Here is a 22909-nt window from a genome sequence, read left to right as displayed (position 1 = left end):
TCCAGACGACATTAGCTCGGGTTTTCTTCCTGGACAAAATTGAACATCATCCTTGGCTAGGTTTGTATTCATGCTACCTACGTTACTGATGAATGCCCAACTTGCTTCTTCCTTCCAGGGCTTCAGACAAAAAGGACGTGTCTGGCACAAAATTCGTCGAATGAATGTTTTGGATCGGCCTGTTCGGGGTGCGCACCAGTGCAGGTAATTGCCCCCAATCAATGTGGAATCTCAGTTCGTTGCCAAATAGATATATGAACTTGGGAAAGGTCTTACATTAAAATCTTTCTCATCATCAAGACACAGCTGGACTTAGACTCCCCCGTCTATCGAAGAATGGGATTTTCCTCTCCCAAGTATAGAAACACCGGTGAAAAAAACCTTTGCGCGGTTTCCACTGATTAATTCTCTTTCCCAACTTTCTCCTCAAATGATAGGTAATGTCGTTGAAAAAGATATTGAACACCCAAGTAGCTTCAAGCTAATGCATCGCAGGTTCGGAGTGGGTCACGATGACTCGGCATACTACACTTTTAGCCATGTCGTGACATTCATAATCAATAATTCGATGTGCGCTCTCTGCAACGGAAAAAGAGAAACGAAAAGCTCATCCTTTCCCACAAAGATTCCGAAAACTCGCGGGAGGGTCTTCGAAGACTAAATGTATCACTTACTGTAGGCTTTGCCTACCAACGTTCAACATCATCTTGCATGCTTTGGCAATTACCGAGAGCGGATGCGCAACCAAAGCAAGCAGTATGACAAGATGAAGAGTCTGTCTTTGGAAGTCAATGTCTGAATAAACATTGTTTTCTGTCAATGACATCAGGGGGCGATAATGTGGCCATGGAGCTGCTGGTAAGCCAGAACTCATTGCATTTAGATGCTGACTATGAGGCAAACAGGCAAACACAGCCGTGTAATCAGAGTAGGTACCAACATGTACTCATCAAGCCCTTATTACGTTATTCAGTCGCTCGCCGCCTTACCCTGGCTCGCTTCATGCCTTTGTCCCAGTCTGTCGACCCAACGTTCTGAATGGACATCCCAGCAATGCGACCTAATCAGATTGATCTGATAAGAATGCAGTTTGGCTGTACAGCCCTATTTTCTATGTGAACTTCTTTCCTTCACTTGCCATCACTTGTCTCCCTCAACCTTACTTGCAAATCCATCACCAACAAGCAGCTAATACCCGAGATCGGAATCGACCCACAATACGATCATTTCGCCATCCCCTCACGATTCGATTGATTGATCTGTTTTGGTCTTCATCGCAGGAGCCGTACCTTAGCCCCACAGTTGTCGATCGATGATTTTCAGCATCTCGTGTTAGAGGCTTCATCCATGGTTTCCCCGAGTAGTCCGTTCTACGGGAGTTGATCGTCAAATTTCCCTTTGCTTCACAGCATGACTTTGAGAGGAGCAGCTACTTTCACTTGAGCCTCGACAATTGGAGCTGTCTTACCAATTGCCATTCGTTGTTCACTCAACAGCCGTGCGTCCGCTATTCCAACTTCCTCGCATCATCCTTCTAGCTGCAAGTCTGAGGGCAGAACTAGACTGGGAAACAGCCCATGACCTCTCGGCCGAGAGCTAGCCACTCGGTCTACGATTCTATGCCATCTATCCATCTGTCGAACGCACGTTCTTGGTGTGCTACCATCAGATCATGCTTCAGCCTGCTCTGTCGCTTGATTAACCCCTGCATGTAGGCGATGCTGAAAGGTTGAAATTGGATATGACAGAGCCAGGCCGACAAGCCTAGCTATAAAAGATGCGTAAAGGCAAAGGTGGAGTGTTTTCATATATGGCTCTGTTCCATACTCCCCTTCCAATGTCTCCACTCATATGGAAGATGGCATGGCTCGTCTCAGAGGCGTACATAGCTACGCTAGTTGCCGTGAGGTGGTTGGCATCGATGGGAATTATCCTATCAAACAGTCCGTGTGTAGTCAAACCTATGCCTAAGCGGGTGACCCTTTACTTCAAGACTCGTCTTTTATGCATAGCCCCTGCGACCCGTCCATAACGCAATCATCTGGAAATCTAGTCGACTCTGGAATGCAACCGAGACCAGGCCACCCTGTCGCGCATGAAAGAGACAAGCTCCGACGTGTTCAAATGAACAATGTGTGTGTTCGGAGGCGGCGTCGGTTCGGGGTCGGATCATATCAGAATATTTATCCAAGTTGGACTGCACCGCGTCACACCAAAACCCTACGAGGAATGATCACACGAAGATAGAATTAAGGCACGAATCCGGGATGTTGTCTTGATGCTCGAAATGCGACGGTCTCTTCTTTGTGAGATGTCTCTCTCTTACGACCTGTGGATATCAGTGGCACCGGACTGAAATTGAATACGCGCACAGGAAGTCCTATCAACCAGGCAGATATAATAGAGCCAACTCCAGTCGGGACCAACAAAGCCTCAGTCCTAGCCAAAGTCTTTACCGCTTTCGGCGATTCTTTGTTTAAGACGATTGAGCTTACCATCTACCCTCACGACTCGGATTTGTACGGCGAAGTAGCGTAAGTTGATTCCTCGATACGCCAACACTTATACCAGCCTAGAATCGGCCTCCGTAATGGCCACTTGGGTATTGAAGACCATGACGAGGCAGACCTAGAAGCGTGCATGGTGCAGATTTTCTTCCGCCAGATCCTTAAGGCGCTCCACGGTTCGCTTCGCCTTGCAACCAAAAGCGTCCGCTGGGTATGATGTGTGATGTGTTTCTTTCCCAAAAAGTGCAACTGGCGGTACTAGCGTCCAAACAGGATTAATCTGAAGTTGAGAAATGGGTGCAGCTGTGCGCCTGATTTGCTGGATTCTTTCGACATAAATTCTTCACGGCTATGACGTTGTGTTCTCACTTGGTGTGTGGTTCGAACTCACGAGTATGTCTTCGCATGCGAGCTTCTGAGAGGCACAGCCACAGCAACTCATGTTCAACACGCTGCATTCCTGCCGAGATATGTGGGGGAAGTGTATTTGTAATGCTTTTGCGCTGGTGGATAACTTGGTTCGTATCCCGCGGCAAGCTCAGGGGCAGGAATCTACAAGCACACATGTATTTTTCTTGCGAATGATGGGCTGTGAAGACAGGAACAAGTGTTAGCGGCAAACATGCGCTATATGCCTCGTATTTACGGCAATGTATTAGGTGATATCATATTCGAAAAAGCAAGACCCTCCGGTCATGATGCTTCGTCTGGCATTGCCCATGCTTCCACGAGGTCCGCCAAGGTGTCCTCATTGCCGACATTTCCAGGGAAAACGACGAACGGGACGCCCCGATGTCGGCTTGTTTCCTCATCGCATCGCCATAGCGGCACTCCAGGAGCAGCTTGGCCCAAAACCCTGGCGCGCTTCATTTTGAGGCCCTTTGTGGCAGTGTCGGATGAAGTAATGCCACCCTTGGCGATAATGTACCTCGGATGGACATCAACCAGCTCCAGCAATTGCATGAGAGAGTTGGCAACTTGAGAGCCAATGTTCAAAGAACTAAGGCCATCATCACCCTTTATGAGCTCCCTTGATGTCATGACGAGAACATCATGTCCGGCGTAAAGCTTAATGGAGACAGCCTGTGCTGCTGCCCTGACGATGCTCTCGGCAGCATCTTCCGAGGCAATCAAGTCTGGCACTTTGAGTTCCACCACTTGCAGCTTAGCTTTGAGCCGTTGTGTCAAGGCTTCCAACTGTACTGTCGTCTTTGGAACATATGATCCGGCAATGATCAGTCCGCCAGGACGTCTTTCGCCGGCAGCCGAAGTCACCCCCAGATCTTTCATGGTGAGTGGCAGCTTGCCCTTGATGCCAAGTCTCGACGAGACAAAGGCCGCCCCAGTTCGGTAGAGATATCGCCGGCCAGCTTTCTCCGCCTCCAAAAGGCCGGCGACAAATACATGCATATCTGACTCGGCGACGGCATTCACAATGACGACCCTGTTAGAGTCAGGGCCCACAGAGAGCAACTTCTCAGTCACCGCTTTGGGCCCCCCCTCTCGGATGTCTTGCAACGTGATGCTGAGGAAGGAATCATCGTTGAAGCGCGGGCCGCACTTTTCGAGCATGTATTGTCGCAAATTGGAGTTCTGATATCCAAAAGTAGCATCGGCAGCAAACTGTGTCTGACTGGCGGGCACCAGGGTATCCCCGTCTTTCACATAGTGCACGTCATCAATAGTGTATCTGCCGCCCTGTGCGAAAAATGGAGAAATTATCCAGCCGTCAAATGCACCAAGGGCGGCCTCTGCTGCCTCGGGCTCCTCGGGAAGATGCCCTCGCAAGGTGGAGTCCCCCCGAAGGACGATTTCGAAGGCCTTGTTGGCTTTTTTCGCTGCCTGTGCCACCTTTGCGCAGATTTCTTGGATCAACTTGCGAGCTGCTGCGGATGGGAGTGCTCGTGAGTTGGTCAAGATGAAGAAACCGCGGGGATCAAGGCGGAACTCGGAATCTAGGGTCTCCGAATCCCACACCGTCAAGACGTCAATATCGTGACAAGTCTGTGTGCCTGTGGGGTCATCGTCCAATATTACCAGCGTAGGAACTTGATCGCTGCCAACCACCCCCCGGATGGAACTGAGGACGTCATGGGGGTATTCTGGTGGCAGTGATGCAAGAAGAGCAGCAGGGAGGCGCTGTGGCCCTTTGTGGTTGTCAGAACCGGGGTTCATGATCGATGTCATCTTGGCTTGGTCTTCAACACTCTGGTTAGCAGCTGAGCTGGTGCCCTGGTTGTTTAGATTGCCCAATTTCTCCTTGGCCTTGCTCCTGACTGATGGTCCTAGCATTTCCCACAGCCTTACTACGCCTGAGTCGGATTCATTTGTCCAGCCGTGACCTGCCCCGGCTAGATACAAGGTGTGTGCAGCAGAGGATATGGGCGCGTAGTAGTTCAACCGCGCGGCTTCATCAAGAACTATCCCAAGATCTTTGACGAAAATGGCTAAAGCGGAATGTGGGGTCCAATCACCGTTCAACATCTGGGGAACTCTATTTTCAAACATCCAACTCCACGCCGAGGACGTCTTGAAAATGTCAAATACTATTTGGGTGTCAAGATCAAGACGAGCAGCAAAGGCCATGGCTTCAGCAGCCGCAGCAATGTGAACTCCTGCGAGCAGTTGGTTGATCAGCTTCACTGATGAGGCCATCCCGATGCCGCCCTCGACCTGGCATAGATTCTTTTCTCCCCCTGTCATGGCCAGGAGTACACCTCGAACTTTGGAGAGGCCCTCATCCTCCCCAGAGCAGATAATCTGGTCATGGTTCATCTGTCAACAAAAACGGGGTTTCATGGGCAACAAAGCGTGGAGGGGAAGGCTCACCGTCAATGTGCCGTTGGCAGCCCGAGCTACACCTCCACTGACCGGGGCATCCACCAACAGAACGCCTTTGCCCATCTCCTTCAGTCTCAAGTTGACATTTCGGACATGTTCTGGTGGAACCGTTGAACTGACAATGACCACCGAACCGCTGGATAAAGCAGCGGCACCTCGGCAGCTTCCGAAGAGCACATCGTCAATTTGGCTCGCATTCTGCACCATGAGCAGGACCACATCCGATCCACTAATTGCTTCTTCCGGGGAACCTGCTGAAATGGCATCTGGGCCCAGGCTGGCGAATGCCTCTACTGCAGGAGGATTAACATCGTAGCCTTGGACAACAAAGCCGGCCCGGATCAACGAGGTGGCCATGCCCTGACCCATGGCTCCCAGGCCAACGAAGCCAATCTTGGAAACGTCACCAGCCCTACCGGACGAAGCATGCGACGTATTCACACTGCTTCGGCCGGCATTCTCCCTGACGAGGTCGGGACATTCGGGCAGGTAGGCACGAACCAGTGCGCCGTCGCCATCATTACCAAGGCCTTGCGATACACCAGATATGAATAACTGCTCCACAGTGGCAGTCAGGGGCAAGGGAAAATGAAGTTTCCGCGCCGTTGAAATGGCAGATTTCTAATATGCTCAGGATTGTCAGAAGTGGACCTTTTGCTGTGGACAAGGGGCGACGACTCAGCGATATCATACAAGACTGTTGAGGGTTGGCTGCCATGTAGCTTGAGACTTCCAATCTCCTGACAGCATATGCGGAACCCGTGTCTCAAACGCCGATGACGTTCCAGCTGCATTGCTTATGATATCGAAGGTAACCTGTGTGTTCTGGCCAGCCTTGGCTGCCAGTCCCATTGCCTCGGCAGCTGCAGCTGCATGCAAGCCGGTCAAGAGTTGGTTAACCATTTCCACTTTTGAGGCCTGGCCAAGCCCTCCGGGGATCGGCCATATCTGGACCGGAATACCGTGAAGAGTTCTATTTGCTTCTGAAAGAGCCCTGGCGGGTCCTGACAGAACAAGGACGTTGCGCCCGTGGTGATTACCATGTGATGACTTGGCGAGGCAGGCGGCATCTAAAAGCAAGACGTCAGGCCGGCCCTCGTCTGCTATTCTTCGAAGTAGGTACGGATAGTACGACGGTTGACTGTTGGAGGAAAGCAGAACAATGGAATGCTTTGGAAAGTGCTGTTGGCAAAGCGGTTAATTCATGAATCATGGTTTATTGAATGTTTGTAGTTGGCCGTTTGCATGTAAGTGGCCCATACCTGGTAATATGCCCTTCTGAGGGCAAAAGAGATGGCTCTCTAGCTCCTTGATATCGGATGTTGCACAAACGATAATCTGGCTGTGCTTTGCCACTTTGACGAGACTGTCTTTTGTGATTGCGCCCAGCGCTGCGAGCCTCGGCAACAGGTCAGAGGAATCGTCGTAGACACGAACCTGGAATTCAGGCCTGGACACGACACCCATGAGCAACGGCAGACTCCAGCCACGGGCACCAACAAATCCAATATTGTGAGGAGAGACGGGCTCTGTGCCGTCAGGTTTGCTGGCTGTGAATGGCATCTGGCCGGCTTGCGTCCTCATCTCGCCCACTTGCAATTGTTTGCCGTTTTGCGATACGATGAAGTTGTGCGGTCCTGTAGTGTATTGTATGCATTGTAACAATTAAAATGACCCCTATCTAATCGATGATGGGGAAACTTGTATTAAAACACCACGAATCCCCATTACCAGCGCCCTCCAATGCTCGGGAACCCCATTTCTGAGACTTTGGCCTGGGGTTCCGACCGAGATTCAATTCGAGCTTGTCTCGCCATGTTGCCGCCCACAAATCCCCGCAGATTCGAACTCGTTTGCGTGGTGCGTCGACTGACGGGCAGAAACCCGCCGGGTCCCAATTGCCCTAGTTCCGCACAACATCAGGCCAGACGCCGCCGGGCCGCCACCCGGCGGTGCCCGGGACCAGGTTGGCACCAGGCTCTAACCGCGATTGGTGGAGAGCACGTGCACGGCCGCATGCGCGGGAGGGACGGAGTGCCGGGGCCAAAGACGGGACTTGATTAAGATCCAAAAGTTTTCGTACCTCGCGTCGGTCTTTATCCCGCTCCCTCTTATCGACCTTCCAGGTTTTTCTTTGCTAAAGAGACAGCTCCGTCCCACCCAGTCTGGCACGCGGACTTCGTTCCACGACGTTGATCGCATCATGAAGCGGGCAAGGTTCGATTCATCCCAAGTCAGTCCGCCCAGCGAGTTGGCCGAACATCAGCCGAAAGTCTCTCGGAAGATTCGAGCATGTAAGTTTTTTTTTTTTCCTCTTTTTTTGCTGTATTGTGTCCTGCCAATATTTATGCCAATATTTCTGGCTCCCTGTCATGGCCATGGCGTCGACAAGAACATGTCTCACGTCAAAAGTGACATGTTGGCTGCAGGCGAGACGTTGCTTTATTTCGTCCATCAACTAGTGTCTGCGCTGACTCCGCAAACCAGGTCAAGCATGCCAGAACCGCAAAATCAAATGTGATTTGGACCCTGGGCAAGAGCAGTGTGCGCGCTGCGCCAGGCTTGGCCTGAAGTGTGTCGTGAACAAGAGCTTGCAGACGCTGTTGGACAGCGAAAATGAATGGAAGAAGAACATTGAGGCGCAGATGCAGAGCCTCCAGGCTGCCTTGTGCGAGGTCCAGAGGGCGTTGAACATGCCGCATCCGGTGCCAAATCAACTGCCGGGCTTGCAGGCCAGTAACGGCTTTCGAGGCGGTGGCCACGGGCCATCAATGCAGCCGCCACCCCAGGCTCGTGCCGATGGGCCAGTGCCCGTTCGACCTACCGGCATGGCCAGGGAGAACTCTGTCGAGCCAGAAGTACAAGAGACCGACGACCAGGCCATGGTAAATGCGCCCATGGCAAGCCTTTACGAGGTCACCAAACTACGCAATGTCCGCAGTGACCCGTGGGCCAGGATGCATCGCCCCCAGAGTCGATCTCGAAAGCCCGACTTTATATCCCAGGGAAAGTTCGACCCCCAGGAAGCAGAAAGGCTCTTTGCAAGGATTTCGGGAAACGCTGAATGCATATCTATGGGGTGGCATAGCACTAGTTCATGACAGCTTAGAAAGCGCCAGAGCATCATCCTCTCTTCTCACCGCAGCAATCCTTGCCGTGACCGCTCTGCATGCTCAAGATGACGGGACGTCCTTTGATGTTTGCTACCCGATCTTCCTCGAACTCGTCAGCCAGGCCATGTTTGATCGCTACCACTCGCTTGATGATGTGCGAGGACTGTGCATTGGCGCCTTTTACTTGTCAGACTTGAGCTGGAAGTTGTCAGGGCTCGCTGTAAGAATCGCCACAGAACTCAACTTGCACCAGTTCTGTGCCATGGCCATAGGGGACCGTCCAGAGTACGTCGAAGAGGCTAGGTTGTGGTACCTTTTGTACGTTTGTGATCACCACTTCAGCATTGCCTACGGCCGTCCACCCTGTGATTAGCGAGAACTCGACGCTGTCTTGTCACGAGGACTTTTTGCGTTTGCCCGGAATCACAATGTCGGATCTTCGCCTGCATAGCCAGGTCGGCATGTTTATCATTCTTAGTCGAATATACCATGTGTTCGGGCCAGACAGATCGAGAATGATTGCCAACGACGAGTTTGGAATCCTGCGACGGTTTGACGTTGACCTGGCACGATGGAGAGATCAATGGAAGCCTCGACTTGGTATGACAATGAAAGCCTTCTAGACAGCACATGTCAGCTTCTAACCTACTTGTTTTTCTTTTATCTAGCACCAAACCCCCACATCGCCGACTATCCAGCCAAGGGCGTCATACTGCACTACCATTTTGCCCGAGTACAGCTATTCGCAATATGTCTTCGGGGCCTACGGCCTAGTGAGCAATATAGAATGTCTAATGAGCGCCGCGAGTTTGTGAATCTGGCGATATGCAGTGCATTTGGAGCCTTGGAACTCATTCTCAACGACCCCGATCTGAGGCGTGCAGTGCTAGGTGTACCTCTATACTTACTTACGACTATTGCGTATGCTTGCCTTTTCCTCATGAAGGCCCAGACGCAATGGCGGTCCGCAAACCTCAACATTCGCCACGAAACCGTCGCTTCCACCATAGAAGGCATCATCATGCTTTTGGAAGAAACCAGCCCTTGCGTCCGCCACGTCGCGCACTACCTCGGCCGCGGGCTCAACGGCATGCTCCAGAAGTTCAAAGAACACAATGCAATGGAAAAGCAGCAGGTTCAAAGTGGACAACCCGTGCCGGTGCCATATGCCGATGGTGGAGCGTGGCCCGATTGGAACAGCTGGATGTTTGGCACTGCAAACGTGCCAAATCAGTTTGGATTGGACCAGGACCAACAGTATGGGCTTAGTTTTTTGGATGCTCTAAGCTCACAAATGCCGGGATGATGCTTGGCAGGCGTTTTCCTCTGGGCATACCCATGATGCCACAATATCCCTCACCATGTACGTCTTTGTAATGCTGTACACAATATTGATGGCGAGAATGGAGATTGAGCCGGTATACCTTGGGTACTTGACACGGTAGACAAAAAGATGGCATTGTACTATTAGCAACGGCCATGCATTGGAGGACCAACGCCGCGTCCGCGTGACTCTTTACAAGGTTGTGAGCGAAGAGGTCGGACCTTGGCGGCCATGACGGTTTTGGAGATGCCGCGTGCAAATGTCATGCCTGTGCAAGGAAGCGCTTAGCCGAGCACCGTAGTCTGTAATGTTTGGTAACGGTCTTGTAGAATCTCGATTCTGGATTCTCGAATGTTGTTTCCCATCGACCAATGAGTAAGCAGATGCGTGGGAAAAGTGGGGCAAATCAGCAACACGAGGCCAATGGCTTCTCTACGGTCCCAGCCGTGCCGCTTGCTGACCTGGAACCTCCGACATCAGACACGGCTTGTTCTCCATATTACAACAGAACACCTACCAACTTGTGACGGCTAAGCCAAACTCAGCGCTGTGGCGTCGGTTTTCGCAACAACTCGCAGCTGCCCCCGTAGGGGAAGAAGGCAGACGACTCATCGTGCCATCCTAACCGGCCAAAGGACCTGGTCGTGGTACGATCCGATGCGTTGTTCCAGCATCGTCTTAAAGTTGACTGATCCCCTTGGACAGCAATCCCGGCCCCCATGCGCGTCTCTGTAGCACCAGTTGACTGCTTGCATAGCCGCCAGAGACATTTGCCCCGAGTGCGAAGCGCAAATGGCGGGCGGTGACAGAACCCACTCGTTCGATGATGTGAGGAAGAAGATGTCTCCCGTGGTCAGCAATGAGCCTGAGCTGGCCGAGGCGCTGCGCCGCTATGTGCCTCATTCGCCCGAGGAGAAGAAGCTTGTGAGGAAGATTGACTTGTTCCTCATGCCGATTCTTTGGATCATGTACATTCTCAATTATGTCGACCGGACCAACATTGTGAGCTTGTTCCCACTCCCCGACGTTGTGTAACGTATATTTGTACAACCTCAACTAACCCCTAGCCCAGGGCAATGCCAAAATCGCCGGCATGGCGGTAGATCTTGATCTCGACGACAATCGCTACGCTTGGGTTCTATCCGTTTTCTTCTTCGGCTACCTCATCTGCGAAGTCCCTTCAAACATGATTCTCAGCCGGAGCAAACCTTCCCTGTTCCTGCCAGCCACCATGCTCGTCTGGGGCGCACTGAGCGCATTAATGTCCATCTCCAAAACCTACGGCGTTCTATTGGGGTTCCGTTTCGTGCTTGGGTGCATCGAGTCTGGATTTTTCCCTGGTGTCCTATATTACCTTAGCTGCTGGTACACCAAAGCAGAGCTAGGTACGTGGCTTACTCTCCGAGTCTTTTGAAGCTGGTGTTTAAAAAAAAGAAGAAGAAAAGAGGGGACTAACAGGGTAACACCTTCTAGGCAAGAGATTTGGCATCTTTTACACCGCTGCTGTGTTGTCGGGTGCCTTTGGCGGGATTTTGGCCGGTGCCATCACTGACCATTTACATGACGCACATGGAATTGCCGGCTGGCGCTGGCTGTTTATTGTTGAGGGAGTCGCGACTGTTGGCGTGGCCTTGGTTGCCTTCTTCGTCCTGCTTGACTATCCCGGCACGTCGAAGCGACTGACACCGGAGGAGCGCAAGCTGGCTGCCATTCGGATTATTCACGACGGCATTCCGACGGGAGGCCATTCGGACAAGCGTTTGAGTCACTGGCAGGCGTTTGTGGCCGCGGTTTCGGACCCCAGGACGTACATGTTTCTCATCCTGTATATGCTGGCTGTTGGGGCTGGTAGTAAGTTGACCCCCGTTTTCGATTTCACAACACACACACACACACACACACACAAAGGCGAAGAAAAGCGCTAATAACCTCTTAGCCATCTCTTATTTTATTCCTACTATTAGCCACACAATGTATAAAGACAGCACCAAAGCGCAATACATGACGGTGCCAATCTATGTTGTTGCGGCTGTTTGCCTCAACATTTTCGCCTGGTCATCCGATCGCACCGGCGATAGACGCTGGCACATTACGGGCGCTCTCGGACTAGGATTTGCCTGCAGTGTAGTGTGCGCCGCCGTGCAAACTTCAGTCGTTCGCTACGTCACGGTGTGCTTCGTGGCGGCGGGCATATGGTCAGCGCTGCCGCTCATTTTGTCGTGGACCAGCAACACGGTCAGTCTGCCGCCGGAGAAGCGTGCGATTGTTCTTGCGCTGGTCAATGCATTCGGAAACTTCTCCAGTGTCTACGGAAGCCGTATCTGGCCCAAGCATGATAGCCCGGCGTTCCAAATTGGCTTTGGCGTCACGGCCGGCTTTCTTGGATGTGGCATGGTTTTGGCGGCGCTCATTCCCGTGCTTTGCGCCTTGTTCACCTGGAAAGGCACCCAGGCTGGGATGGAACTCGGCGACTTATCCTGCACCGAGGAACATTAAACGTATGTATTTCTATATTAGTGTACTATGTAACTAGATTCAGATAGACGATAAATCTTGGAATTTTCATTTCGTCCACCCCCCCGATATATTCGGAACGTACTCCGTAATAACGCATTTCTTTGCCTGTTTGGAGTGTGAGTGCAGTTTTCTTGTCCCAGATGAAACGCCTATGCAAGAGATCAAGACAAAGACAGGTGTTGGCATGCTAGATTCTGCCGGTTAAAGTCCAAATTACGCCCCCGGGAAGGTCTTTGAAACTATGAGCATTGTTCTCGACGGAGTTCATAAATGGCCCTCGAACAATTCAATTGTGGCGCCGTCTATCTGTTCATTAGCACCACCCACACACAAACAACTCGTTCCAAAAGAGCAGGTGGTTTCAGAAACAAGACAGCTTGACATGAATATAAAAGCAGCGTCAACAGTAGACACTTCTTGCTCCCTCCAAGGTGCTTTGGAGAATTCGGCAGCAAGTCGAACTCGGGAACTTGGTTTCAGTTTGAGGGCTGGCCGCCACTGTTGTGTCACTGCAACACAATACACTGTCTCGAAGAAGTAATGAATAGATATCAGATCGTGTCTATTCCTGGTCCATCTAAATAGTCTTTTTATCAGCTTCATCTCCTGGGAATAATTCCATGTTTCATATCAAGGCCGTGGTGAAGAGTTATTTAAGACGATGTGTTTTCTAAGGTAGGTCTGCGATGAGTTTGACTCTGTCTGCCATCAAGATGTCGATACCGGCTACCGTCTGTGCCTATCCAACAATCCAACATCAGCAGATTATTGGGCCAAGTGTTACATGAAAAAGGACTTACTATTGCATTTGCAGGATCATTGTTCAACAACCCGTAGGAAGCACATTTTAGGCCCATATTCTTCACGAACTGAACAAGTCTCGGGCAGTGTAGGAAGGTTTCGCAGGCAAAAACAATCCCGCTTAGATTCCACAAGCGGGCGAAATGCACGGCTGCTTGTAGGCTTGCAGCCCTCAGCTCCTGATCTTGCATGGGCACTTTACCTGCGTTCGTGATGAACATGACCGGGTACGCTGACTGCTTGACAGAGAGAAGAATGCACACTTCGGGGGTAAATGATGAAAGAATGATCTGCCGTTTTCCGCCAAATTTTCGAACGGCGGTGAGAGCCACGTCGATGAAGTCATTAATGTTAATGGCTACTGGAGCGACTCCAGCTTCGGCCGCTTCATGTAAGCGAGGGTATTCTTGCCAACCGATTAGAATCACTCCGGGTTTCCTGAAGAGATCATGTTCACATACTTATTTCTATATTGAAACCGACCTCAAGAGGAAGCTTCAACAGGACCTCTTCTAGCGTTGTTAGGGAATCTTGAACAACATCACCACGGCTGTTCGGCTTGAATCCCTTGGCCTGAAAGTCCACAGTATATTCAAGTCTCTTTCGCAGCTCTGTCGATTTAGACAGGGATTCTTCCCCGGAAGACCAGGCACGTGGCTTTTTCCTGGTATACGTCAAAGACTCCGAGCTCTCTACCGAGTTGCACAAAGCTGAGCTTTGCGGTTCATGGGTATTGCTAACATGTTGATACTGCGCGAGGGTGAGGTCATGAATGGGTACGTCTGTGCCGGACTCACTAAGAGAGAAATCGTGGTATACGACAGCCTCCATATCTCTGGTTACCTGTAGATCTACCGGATTATTAGAGTTTATGCGACCTCTGGCTTAGGGGTTCTCTTTACCGAACTGCAGTCCGTTAGTCATTGATCTGGCTTAGTGAAAGGATTGTCCTACCTCAACAAATGACGCTCCCAGTTTTGCAGCAGAGAGAAACGACTAATAATGTCAGTACACTAGCCTCTGAGCCGGAATCTACGTTTGACATACCATGATCGTATTTTCTCCAATTTGGAGAAACGACCGACTTGATACGTTCTGTCCGCATCCTAGAGTCCCTCCTGTTAGTATTACTTGACTACGAGAGAGATTCATGATAAATCGACGTACCTCTATGCCCAACAAGTTGAACGGAAGCGTTTTCAGGTCCGAGTTGATTGCTGGTACCGAGTTTTGGCAAGCCTGGGAATGGTTTGGCGACAACATAGCTTAGCAGGACAGTACCGGCAGGAGCTGAAGTCTCCTTGTCTAACATATAAATTGTGCGCTCACGGATGAGGCTCTCATGTTTCCCTCCCAGCAGGCTTTCTTGATCCAGACTTGATGTACCGCTGCTTACTAAAACCTTGGAGTTGATGGATTCGCAGCGATAAAGTTTGAGCATTATCTGCAGCGGAATGTCATGACTGACTCTAAAAACCAGCGGCTTATGCAATTGGTCATCTAGAATTGGCAACTGGAGTTTCCTTGAAACGGAGTCGGTCCCTAGTACGGAGATGTGAAGCTCCATGGGAGATTCTTGGCGAGAGTGAAAGCCGTTATCTGAGCTGAGGTTCTCCAAATGAAGCAATCCTCGACAGTGTCCTCCTTGGGTACTCCCAAGATGAATAATAAGCATCTTCTCACCTATATTACAAACAAGATGAGCTTCCTTCCTAACATCTCCGATAGCACCAGCAGGTCCGTCGTGAGGATGATTTGGCGGCTTGGTTTTAAACAGCTCCGCAATGGCATGGTGTCCCCGAAATATGGCGTGTTCCAGAGCTGTCCATCCTCGAATATCGTGTGTGTCTTGTTCAGCACCAGCCTGCAATAGAAGCCTGACAATTTCGGCATGTCCATTAGCACATGCTGCTATTAGTGGTGTCCAGCCTCTTGTCTTCTCAGCGACGTCAATCCCTTGTTCGCCCCTGGATGATTGTCGTACAAGAAGGTGAGCCATGGACATGTATCCTGCCTGTGAAGCACAGTAGAGAGCCGTCTCACCACGACAAGACTGGTAGAGGAGATCCGGTTTATGCTCCAGCAACATCTTTGCCATTTCCTCGGCGTGTGCCCTTATTGCCAAAACCAGGAGGCTTCCAAGAACAACTCGAGCATTAGACATTGCCTGTTCGTGGGCACCGATCGCCGATAATGCTCTAAGCAAATTTCCAAGCACTGACAGCTTCCCTGAGGCCACTGCGCAGTGGAGCGGTGTTTGCCCACAAAGGTCGACTGACATCAGCGTATCGTGGACACAACTTCCGCCCATAGTGATCAAACGAGATACTATAGCCTCGCAAACCGAGTCTAAGCCATATTGAGCCGCATAGTGCAGAGGAAGACATCCTTGGCCATCGCTCTTTTGTATGAAGTCGATCGCTTTCGGACCAAGTGCGTTGAGCAACCTTGCAAACTGATCGCTGGCAAAATTTAAATGCTCGGTACGCAGCTGGTAAAAGCAACTCTGCGACGCCACGCCGTATATTTTCACAAAAGCGAACGCTTGGTTTGCGCTCATTCCTTCACGCATCGTCATTTCGAGAGTGAGGGCCGCGGTATTGTTAGCCGAATAAATTATTGAAGTAAGAAAGACGTCGCCAACGAGCGAATTGCTATCACCCCTCATGGTGATGTTACTGGGTGTTTCTGAAAAGATATGCTTCTCTATAAGAGAGCGTTGGTCGTTCTTAAAATAGCTGTACAACTGATCATGCATATTCTGGGTTGTTATACGATCGTTGAGCAGGGCAGTAATGCACCAAGAGTGCGTTTCAAGTCTAGGTTGAGTGAGTAGCTGGCGCATTTCGAACACGAGCTTATTTACTCTTCCAAATGCCTCAGCCCAAGATCCATCTATGCTTTGCTGGACAGCAGCCCAGCGGGAATGGAAAAGATTGAAAGTACTCTTTTCACATGTATAATTGCCAATCTTGGCGAAAATTCTCTCGATTGCCATGTTATTGACCCTATTGAACCATCGAAGGTCTTTTAGTTCTGACAGTATATCTTCATAAGCAGTTCGAACAATCTGAAGTTCGAGCCCATGGACACTTTCAATGTTCGGTAAAGTGACAGGGCTCAGAGGCAGGCCAAATTTGGAGCGTATTTCGCTTTCACGAGAAGTGATTGACTGCAAGAGCCTCAACGTATACGTCTCAACGGATGCTATATTGGCCTCAAGGTCTCTAGACACCTCTGATTCTAACAGTTAGAATATGCAAGAGCTCATAGATCAGGGAATCTTGCCTAGCATGTCAGCCGCGCCAATTTTACGGGCAGAGCCTCTGATCCTCTGCCGCAAGCCATTGTAGTCAACGTAGTACGCGTCCCATCTTGGGATGAGGAGTTGGTGGAAACACAGACCGAATTTCATCGCGCAGGAAGTCAATAAGGACCTATGACTAAAAATCTCTCAATATTTTTGCTAGGCAAGGGTGCTCGGGAAGTGACAAACCAGCCTCTTGAATGATGTTGTCTCGGGGAAATGTTTGGTCGGTCACGTTTTGTATACGGAGTAAATGGTAACACAATGGCTGAGGAGGGGAAGGGCCCGCTTTCCCTGTGTATCTGGTGAGCCACCTCCTTTATGTACCTTCAATGTTCAATATTCTGGCAAAGCGCAGAGATCACCGGCTGTCCTGATCATGGACCCTATCTCGTTGGCTGCTAGTATTACTGGCATAGTTTACTTTTTCGTCGAAAATATGCTTGTCAATTTCAGACTTGAGGTCCCTCTGCAAAACTTTACCTGGCAGAATCCACGCTGTTGGCAACGAGGTGGCGGATCTTGAGCTTGTGCTTCTGCAGGTCAACGACTTGATACAAAACCGTGTCTCTCTGCCGAGATCAAAGTATTCGGCAGTGCCACATCTGTTGAAGCAAGTCAGATTAAGTTGAACGAAGTTGAAAGCATTATCAATAATTTGACTCGCGTTTACTTGACATCGAAAACACCACTTTGCTTGATGCATGCTTGGCGGAAGGACCAGGAGCGCTTAAAGGAGCTGCAGGATAACATACGGACTGTCAAGAGCAGCCTCAATATTATGCTGGGCGCAGAAAATTCGTATGGGCTCGTACCGCAAATTTCTCTGGATTGTCATCATTGGGACTAACCCCGAAACAGCGAGGATTTGCTCAGAATTCGGCTCGACATTCAGACAATATCTGCCTCGACGACCCAAGCATCTCGAATGCAAATTGTCACAAACGAGAAGTTCATGGACACTCTGACGGGGGTTGAATACCGTATTGCAAGGGTAGAAGAGATGTTGCAAGAACAATCACGAAGACTACAAATGAGCCAGTATACCCAAGTCAAGTCGGCATATGGAACCGAAAGAGAGACAAAGACGCGGTCCGCGGCGCCTGGCACATTTTCTATTAGCTCACAGAAAGCTGATTTTGGCCTTGGTATTCGTGTCACTCCGTTTGAAAACGCATGTAGGAGAGACTGCCACTGCTCTTGCCACACTCTCAAGCGCTCCTCGTCGCCAGCATTTTTGAGCAACTTGCTGGGTCGTTTATTTGTTGGTTATACAGGATTACCGGTTTTAAGCCCAAAATGTGACAATGCCGTTTGTCAAGCTTCTCGGTCGAGCAAAGTCAGCGTGGAATACTGGTTTCCAGCTAACTTCTGGTCCAATATTATACAGATGGAACTCTCGTACCACCAAACAACAGGGCCTTCCTTGCAGCTTCGTACCTTGAGGGGAGTTCCCGACAATGCACAATGCGTCAATTTTGCTCTGAATGGAAACATGGACGGATTGAAGTTTTTGTTTCGCCAGGGATTGGCGTCACCTCGTGATGTAAGTACCACACGGGGCTATTCTATTTTACGATGGGCATTATATGGTAAACAGTATGAGACTTGCAAATTCTTGATACAAGCAGGCGCTGGTGTCGACTACAAACCACTTGGCGCATTTGATAATAGCCCCCGTATCAAGGCATGTCATTTCCTTCTGGAGGGTAATCTTTCCGAGTCCGCTGCCGGGGCTCTTCGTGCCATCACAAACGGCAGCGAGTATCTCGATGATTTCATAGAGGAGTCGAATTTTACTCGAACACATCGAATCATTCTCGGTCTCTCAATCGGCGATTTGGAGCGAGAACTAATTTCTCATCCTGGTGAAATCAACGCGCAAGATTCTATGGGCCGCACAGCCTTGGCGTGGGCTGCGGCCCGGGGGGATAGCCATTCCATCTTGACCTTGCTCAGATATGGCGCTGATCCGAACATTATAGACTCCCAGATATCTGGTCCATTGTCGAATGCTTCGGCCCAGGGTCATACAGCTTGTGTGAAGCTCCTGCTTGATGCAGGTGCAAATCCGGACCCTCCACTTCCTGGCGGTATCAACAAGGGTGGACCTTTAAATGTTGCCGCTCGAAGGTCTGACGATCCTATCCTTGTTAAACTTCTCTTGGATTTTGGGGCCGAAGTTGATCAAGTCGGCGTAGACGGCAAGACGGCCCTTTGCCATGCCGCGCAAAATAATGACGCTTCTCTAGCCATACTTCTTCTGGAGTATGGTGCCGAAATCAACAAAGCCACCATCACTGGCGATACACCATTAACTGTTGCAATCACGCATAATAGTCACTATGTTCTGAGGCTTTTTCTTGAGCGGTGGCACCACTATTCAACATGTCCTCGACTCAAAGGACCGCATCTTCTCGAAATTACAGCCAAGTATGGAGACCTCGAAACCATGGGTATACTGGCGAACACGAATCATTTTCGCCTCAAATATGACGAGAAATACACCTTCGGTGACTTCAGCAAAGTAATTCAGGAGCGTCCCGATGCGACGGAAAAGTTGACTCTTGCATTTGAGGAACTACTAAGTATATTCAAACATGCTCCTCATACAGCAGAAGAGCAAGAAAGTCTCATGGAAGCAGGGTGTTGGCCGTGTTTGACCTCCCGCTCAACTACATGGGAAACAGCAATTGAAAGCCCGCAGCAAAGTGACAATGAATCTGACGACCAATTACATAACACACAAGCCCTGCCAGAGGATGATAATCGACACGAATAGGAAGATTGCCGAGAAAGACACTAGGGGCACGTCTGGATCACTAGGATCATTGTTAGGAGATATTTTGCGGCAAATTTGGCGCTGGCCCGCGAATCCAACTTGTCTAACCAAACTCATAATGAATGTAGAATATTGCGGGTATTTATTGACCTTTTTTAACGTCAATCGTACATCGGAAACCAAGCTTCTCTCAGGACCAAGCTTACCGCTCCCACAAAGCCAAGGGCAATTCGTGGTTGGCTTCCAGAATATCTCTCACCGTCAGAAAATACGTGCAACTGCCATAGCCTTGGTTGCCAGTTGTGAAAGAAACACTCCAAATACTGCGAGCGCATATTTGTCATTGCAACATTTTTCTGCAGTATTTTCGATATTACCATCCGCGAAAAGTCCATGTAACTAACTAATCACCTGCTTTTGCCAACATTTTGTCCATTCCTCTTTCCCTCCGCCCTCAGTCTTGATGCAGATGCTCCTCAGCAGGGGGAGCCTCATCATAATCTCCTTCCTGGTCATCACCCGCAGTAGCCTCCTGATACTGCTGATACTCGGAAATCAAGTCGTTCATATTCGACTCAGCCTCGGTAAACTCCATCTCGTCCATACCTTCACCAGTGTACCAGTGTAGGTATGCCTTGCGACGGAACATGGCGGCAAATTGGTCCCCGACCCGCTTGAAGATGTCCTGGATAGCAGTAGAATTTCCTATGAATGTGGATGCCATCTTCAAACCCTTTGGCGGCACGGTACACAGCGATGTTTGAACATTATTTGGGATCCAATCCACGAAATAGGCGGAATTCTTGTCCTGGGCTTTACGCATTTGCTCTTCCACTTCCTTGCCGGAGAGCTTGCCACGGAACATGGCCGAGCATGTCAGAAAGCGGCCATTACGGAAGTCAGATTGCGCCATCATGTTTCGAGGGTCTAGCATCTGCTGTGTTAAGTCGGGCACCGTGACAGATCGGAATGCATGGCTGCCACGAGCTGTAAGGGGAGCAAAGCCCACCATGAAGAAGTGAAGACGTGGAAACGGAACCTAGGAGTAACGAAACGTCAATTTACAGTTTCGAGAAGCAGGACGAACAATCCAGGGGCTGTGATTCGCAAATATTGTTCAGGATACTGACGCTCCATGTTTGAACATCTTACAGACGACACAGACCGCACTCACCAAGTTGACACAAATCTTCCTCAAATCAGAGTTCAGTTGGCCTGGGAACCGCAGAGAAGTAGATATTCCAGACATGACTGTCGAGATCAGGTGGTTGAGGTCACCAGTTGACGGGTTGGAGAGCTTGAGCGTTCGTTGACATATATCGTACAAGGCTTGGTTGTCGATACAAAATGTGGCGTCCGAGTTTTCAACCAGTTGGTGAATCGACAGAGTTGTGTTGTACGGCTCCACGACGGTATCCGATGTTTGAGCGGACGGCACCACACTGAATGTGGCCATCATGCGATCAGGGAACTCTGGTACAACCGAATCGTTAGCGGGCCCCCCGATGCGTCAAGCCACCCAGCCATGATGATGGGTCAATCAATACCTTCTCGAATCTTGGATAACAACAGAGTGCCCATTCCGGAACCAGTACCACCGCCAAGGGAGTGGGTAATCTGGAAACCCTGAAGACAGTCGCAGCTCTCAGACTCACGACGGACCACGTCAACTACTTCTTCAACCAGCTCTGCGCCTTCAGTGTAGTGACCCTTGGCCCAGTTATTGGCAGCAGATGACTGTCCGAAAACAAAGTTATCTGGGCGGAAGAGACTGCCCAACGGCCCAGCTCGAACCTGCATCCATGGTACCGGGCTCCAAGTCGACGAGCACGGCGCGTGGAACATACTTCTTCTCCGACGCCTAACATGAGAAATGGCGCGTCAGGATGTGCACTTTTTTGAAAGAGTGACGGGGGCAAGTGTCATACTGCGTACTTCGTTAAAGTAGACATTTACACGGTCTAGCTGAACTCGAGAATCGCCGGTATACCTAGGCAGGGCATGACAGATTAGCGTTTCCTGCTGGCCGACCAGCCGATATAGACGTCTGCGAGTCACGTACAGTCCGTTGTTGTCCAAGCCATGTTCGCCTAGGATTGTCTGCCAGAAGGCGGTGCCAACTTGATTGCCCTACATGGCGTTAGATGATATCCAGCAAAAGTGTAACTCTGGGGGCTCTGGCTTACACACTGGCCGACTTGGAGATGAACCTATGGATGGACAATTACGTCATAGGTTAGTTAGGGAGGACGGCAGGTTCGTAACGCGAGAGACTCACAATCTCAGGCATGGCTGCTGGTTCCGGTGGCCCCGCGACGAATTCAAAGGGACAGCAAGCAAGCAGATGACAAATCGTGAGCCGGCCGCGTCTTGAGGAAACAGGCGACAATTAAATAACAAGATGGGAAATTGCGAGCCGCCGACCTCGCAGTGGATTTTTCTGTGAAGCGAATTTCGCAGCCTGGTGCCCAGGGTAACGGGGAACGGGGAACGCGACGCTGGATCCGGAGTTTGCTGTTAGGCAGCCTCGAAATTTCAGTTATTTTCTGGTCAGACCACCGGCCTTGTCCAACTGGTCGACTGGTAGCACCAACGCCGACGGCTAACGCTATTGCCTGGAAAGACTTGTGGGGACGGCCTGACATTATTTAGCGATATTAAAAGACCAAGGAGCTCCTTTTCCCGTGACCAATGTTTCTGCCCGACACCATCATTCCGGCCGCTTTGGGGCTTGTGCAGAGGCGGCACACGGAATTTGGTGGGTGCCACAGCCAGAGACCCCGTCTCGGCACGTGAGGCAGTTGCTTGTGAGGCATGAGTCGCTTTCACGGCTACCTTGAATCTTGAAAGGGAAGCTTGTTACCGAGTATGTGGCTCATTCACAGTATATATATGTGTACATGGTTCTCACCCATGAAGCTGCCAATAAACTCACCCGGTTTCCGGATTAGGAAGTATAGGGTAGCTGCACATCCCGCGGGATTCATGTGGCTATACTGCGACGGTCGACTTTTGGGAAATGGGACACCGAAAAGTGGTATCAACATTCTTGTTTTGCTTTATTCTCCTGTGCCGATACGTGTAGCGACAAGAAATAAAGACAGCCCTGCTTCGTGGATAGCAGCCCGGCCAATATCTGGGCCATGCTCAATCCATGTCGTCCATGTCGGAGATTTTGCCGGTAATTTTCAATAACCTGGGTTGGGAAGGTGCCCATGTGAAGGTTGATGATTATTCTTGATGACGATACGGCCATACGCTGCTGCCTGTCTGTACATTATTGGCGGCGGCTCTACATCCATCATTTGCTTCTGCATGGTTGGGTGCCTATTTCATCACACCTCTTGATGTGTGACTGCTGGGCACTCTGGGAAACATGTCTGCCTTTTTTGACAATTACTGGAGCCTATCCAATGGTTCCCCGGCACGTCGCGTGGAACGCTAATATTACACATTGGCGGCTCTACGAAAGGGGCAGTTGGAATTGCCATGCACATCGGCTTTGTAAGCTTCCGCTCACCCCTGCTGTGATGGACACCGTATGTATGCTTGTATATGGTGGAACATGCCGAAAGGGGTAATTTGGGAGATGCCGTGACTGGCTTCCATCATTCGACGATTTGTCTTGGAGCACGACATACTGCTGGGCACCATGGGGAATGCGCTGCGTCCTCAGACATATATCGGGAATCGATTTCACGAGTCGATTGGACGAGT

The 22909-nt window shown here is 50.4% G+C and overlaps 7 protein-coding genes across 9 annotated transcripts; 4 read left to right on the top strand and 3 right to left on the bottom strand.

The window, feature by feature from the left end:
- Positions 1-618: 618 nt before the first annotated feature.
- J3458_004292 (uncharacterized protein) lies at positions 619-6834 on the bottom strand. Of its 2 annotated transcripts, XM_066118131.1 has the most exons (3): positions 6042-6834; positions 5337-5969; positions 619-5267 (listed from the first exon to the last, which is right to left on the bottom strand). In XM_066118131.1, exons 1-3 carry the CDS (start codon positions 6249-6251, stop codon positions 3201-3203), a joined length of 2910 nt encoding a protein of 969 aa, XP_065976730.1. In that variant the 5' UTR covers positions 6252-6834; the 3' UTR covers positions 619-3200. The 2 variants fall into 2 exon arrangements, with proteins under 2 accessions (XP_065976730.1, XP_065976729.1); XM_066118130.1 differs by having other exon boundaries at positions 5337-6691.
- A 717-nt stretch (positions 6835-7551) lies between these two features.
- On the top strand, positions 7552-8834 carry J3458_004291 (uncharacterized protein; the record flags this gene model as incomplete). The annotated part of the gene is made up of 3 exons (XM_066118129.1): positions 7552-7642; positions 7836-8358; positions 8468-8834. 3 exons carry the CDS (start codon positions 7552-7554, stop codon positions 8832-8834), a joined length of 981 nt encoding a protein of 326 aa, XP_065976728.1.
- A 55-nt stretch (positions 8835-8889) lies between these two features.
- On the top strand, positions 8890-9767 carry J3458_004290 (uncharacterized protein; the record flags this gene model as incomplete). Its single annotated transcript, XM_066118128.1, has 2 exons — positions 8890-9061; positions 9130-9767. The coding sequence occupies 2 exons, from the start codon at positions 8890-8892 to the stop codon at positions 9765-9767; spliced, it is 810 nt and encodes a 269-aa protein (XP_065976727.1).
- A 509-nt stretch (positions 9768-10276) lies between these two features.
- J3458_004289 (uncharacterized protein) lies at positions 10277-12360 on the top strand. Of its 2 annotated transcripts, XM_066118127.1 has the most exons (4): positions 10277-10787; positions 10858-11170; positions 11259-11636; positions 11722-12360. In XM_066118127.1, exons 1-4 carry the CDS (start codon positions 10578-10580, stop codon positions 12279-12281), a joined length of 1461 nt encoding a protein of 486 aa, XP_065976726.1. In that variant the 5' UTR covers positions 10277-10577; the 3' UTR covers positions 12282-12360. The 2 variants fall into 2 exon arrangements, with proteins under 2 accessions (XP_065976726.1, XP_065976725.1); XM_066118126.1 differs by lacking the exon at positions 10277-10787 and having other exon boundaries at positions 10793-11170.
- Positions 12361-12972: 612 nt separating this feature from the next.
- On the bottom strand, positions 12973-13934 carry J3458_004288 (uncharacterized protein; the record flags this gene model as incomplete). The annotated part of the gene is made up of 3 exons (XM_007809923.2): positions 12973-13041; positions 13103-13509; positions 13565-13934. The coding sequence occupies 3 exons, from the start codon at positions 13932-13934 to the stop codon at positions 12973-12975; spliced, it is 846 nt and encodes a 281-aa protein (XP_007808114.2).
- A 3176-nt stretch (positions 13935-17110) lies between these two features.
- J3458_004287 (uncharacterized protein) lies at positions 17111-19192 on the top strand (the record flags this gene model as incomplete). Its single annotated transcript, XM_066118125.1, has 2 exons — positions 17111-17211; positions 17272-19192. 2 exons carry the CDS (start codon positions 17111-17113, stop codon positions 19190-19192), a joined length of 2022 nt encoding a protein of 673 aa, XP_065976724.1.
- A 25-nt stretch (positions 19193-19217) lies between these two features.
- Positions 19218-21846, bottom strand: TUB2_2 (Tubulin beta chain (Beta tubulin)). The gene is made up of 6 exons (XM_007809925.2): positions 21379-21846; positions 21255-21322; positions 21128-21182; positions 20740-21053; positions 20367-20665; positions 19218-20231 (listed from the first exon to the last, which is right to left on the bottom strand). Exons 3-6 carry the CDS (start codon positions 21142-21144, stop codon positions 19647-19649), a joined length of 1215 nt encoding a protein of 404 aa, XP_007808116.2. The 5' UTR covers positions 21145-21182; positions 21255-21322; positions 21379-21846; the 3' UTR covers positions 19218-19646.
- Between the last annotated feature and the right edge of the window lie 1063 nt (positions 21847-22909).

Source organism: Metarhizium acridum, assembly GCF_019434415.1.
Source record: "Metarhizium acridum strain ARSEF 324 chromosome Unknown scaffold_29, whole genome shotgun sequence".
NCBI lineage: Eukaryota > Fungi > Ascomycota > Sordariomycetes > Hypocreales > Clavicipitaceae > Metarhizium > Metarhizium acridum.
Note: the sequence above shows the minus strand (reverse complement) of the source record. Positions and strands in the feature narration are given on the sequence as shown.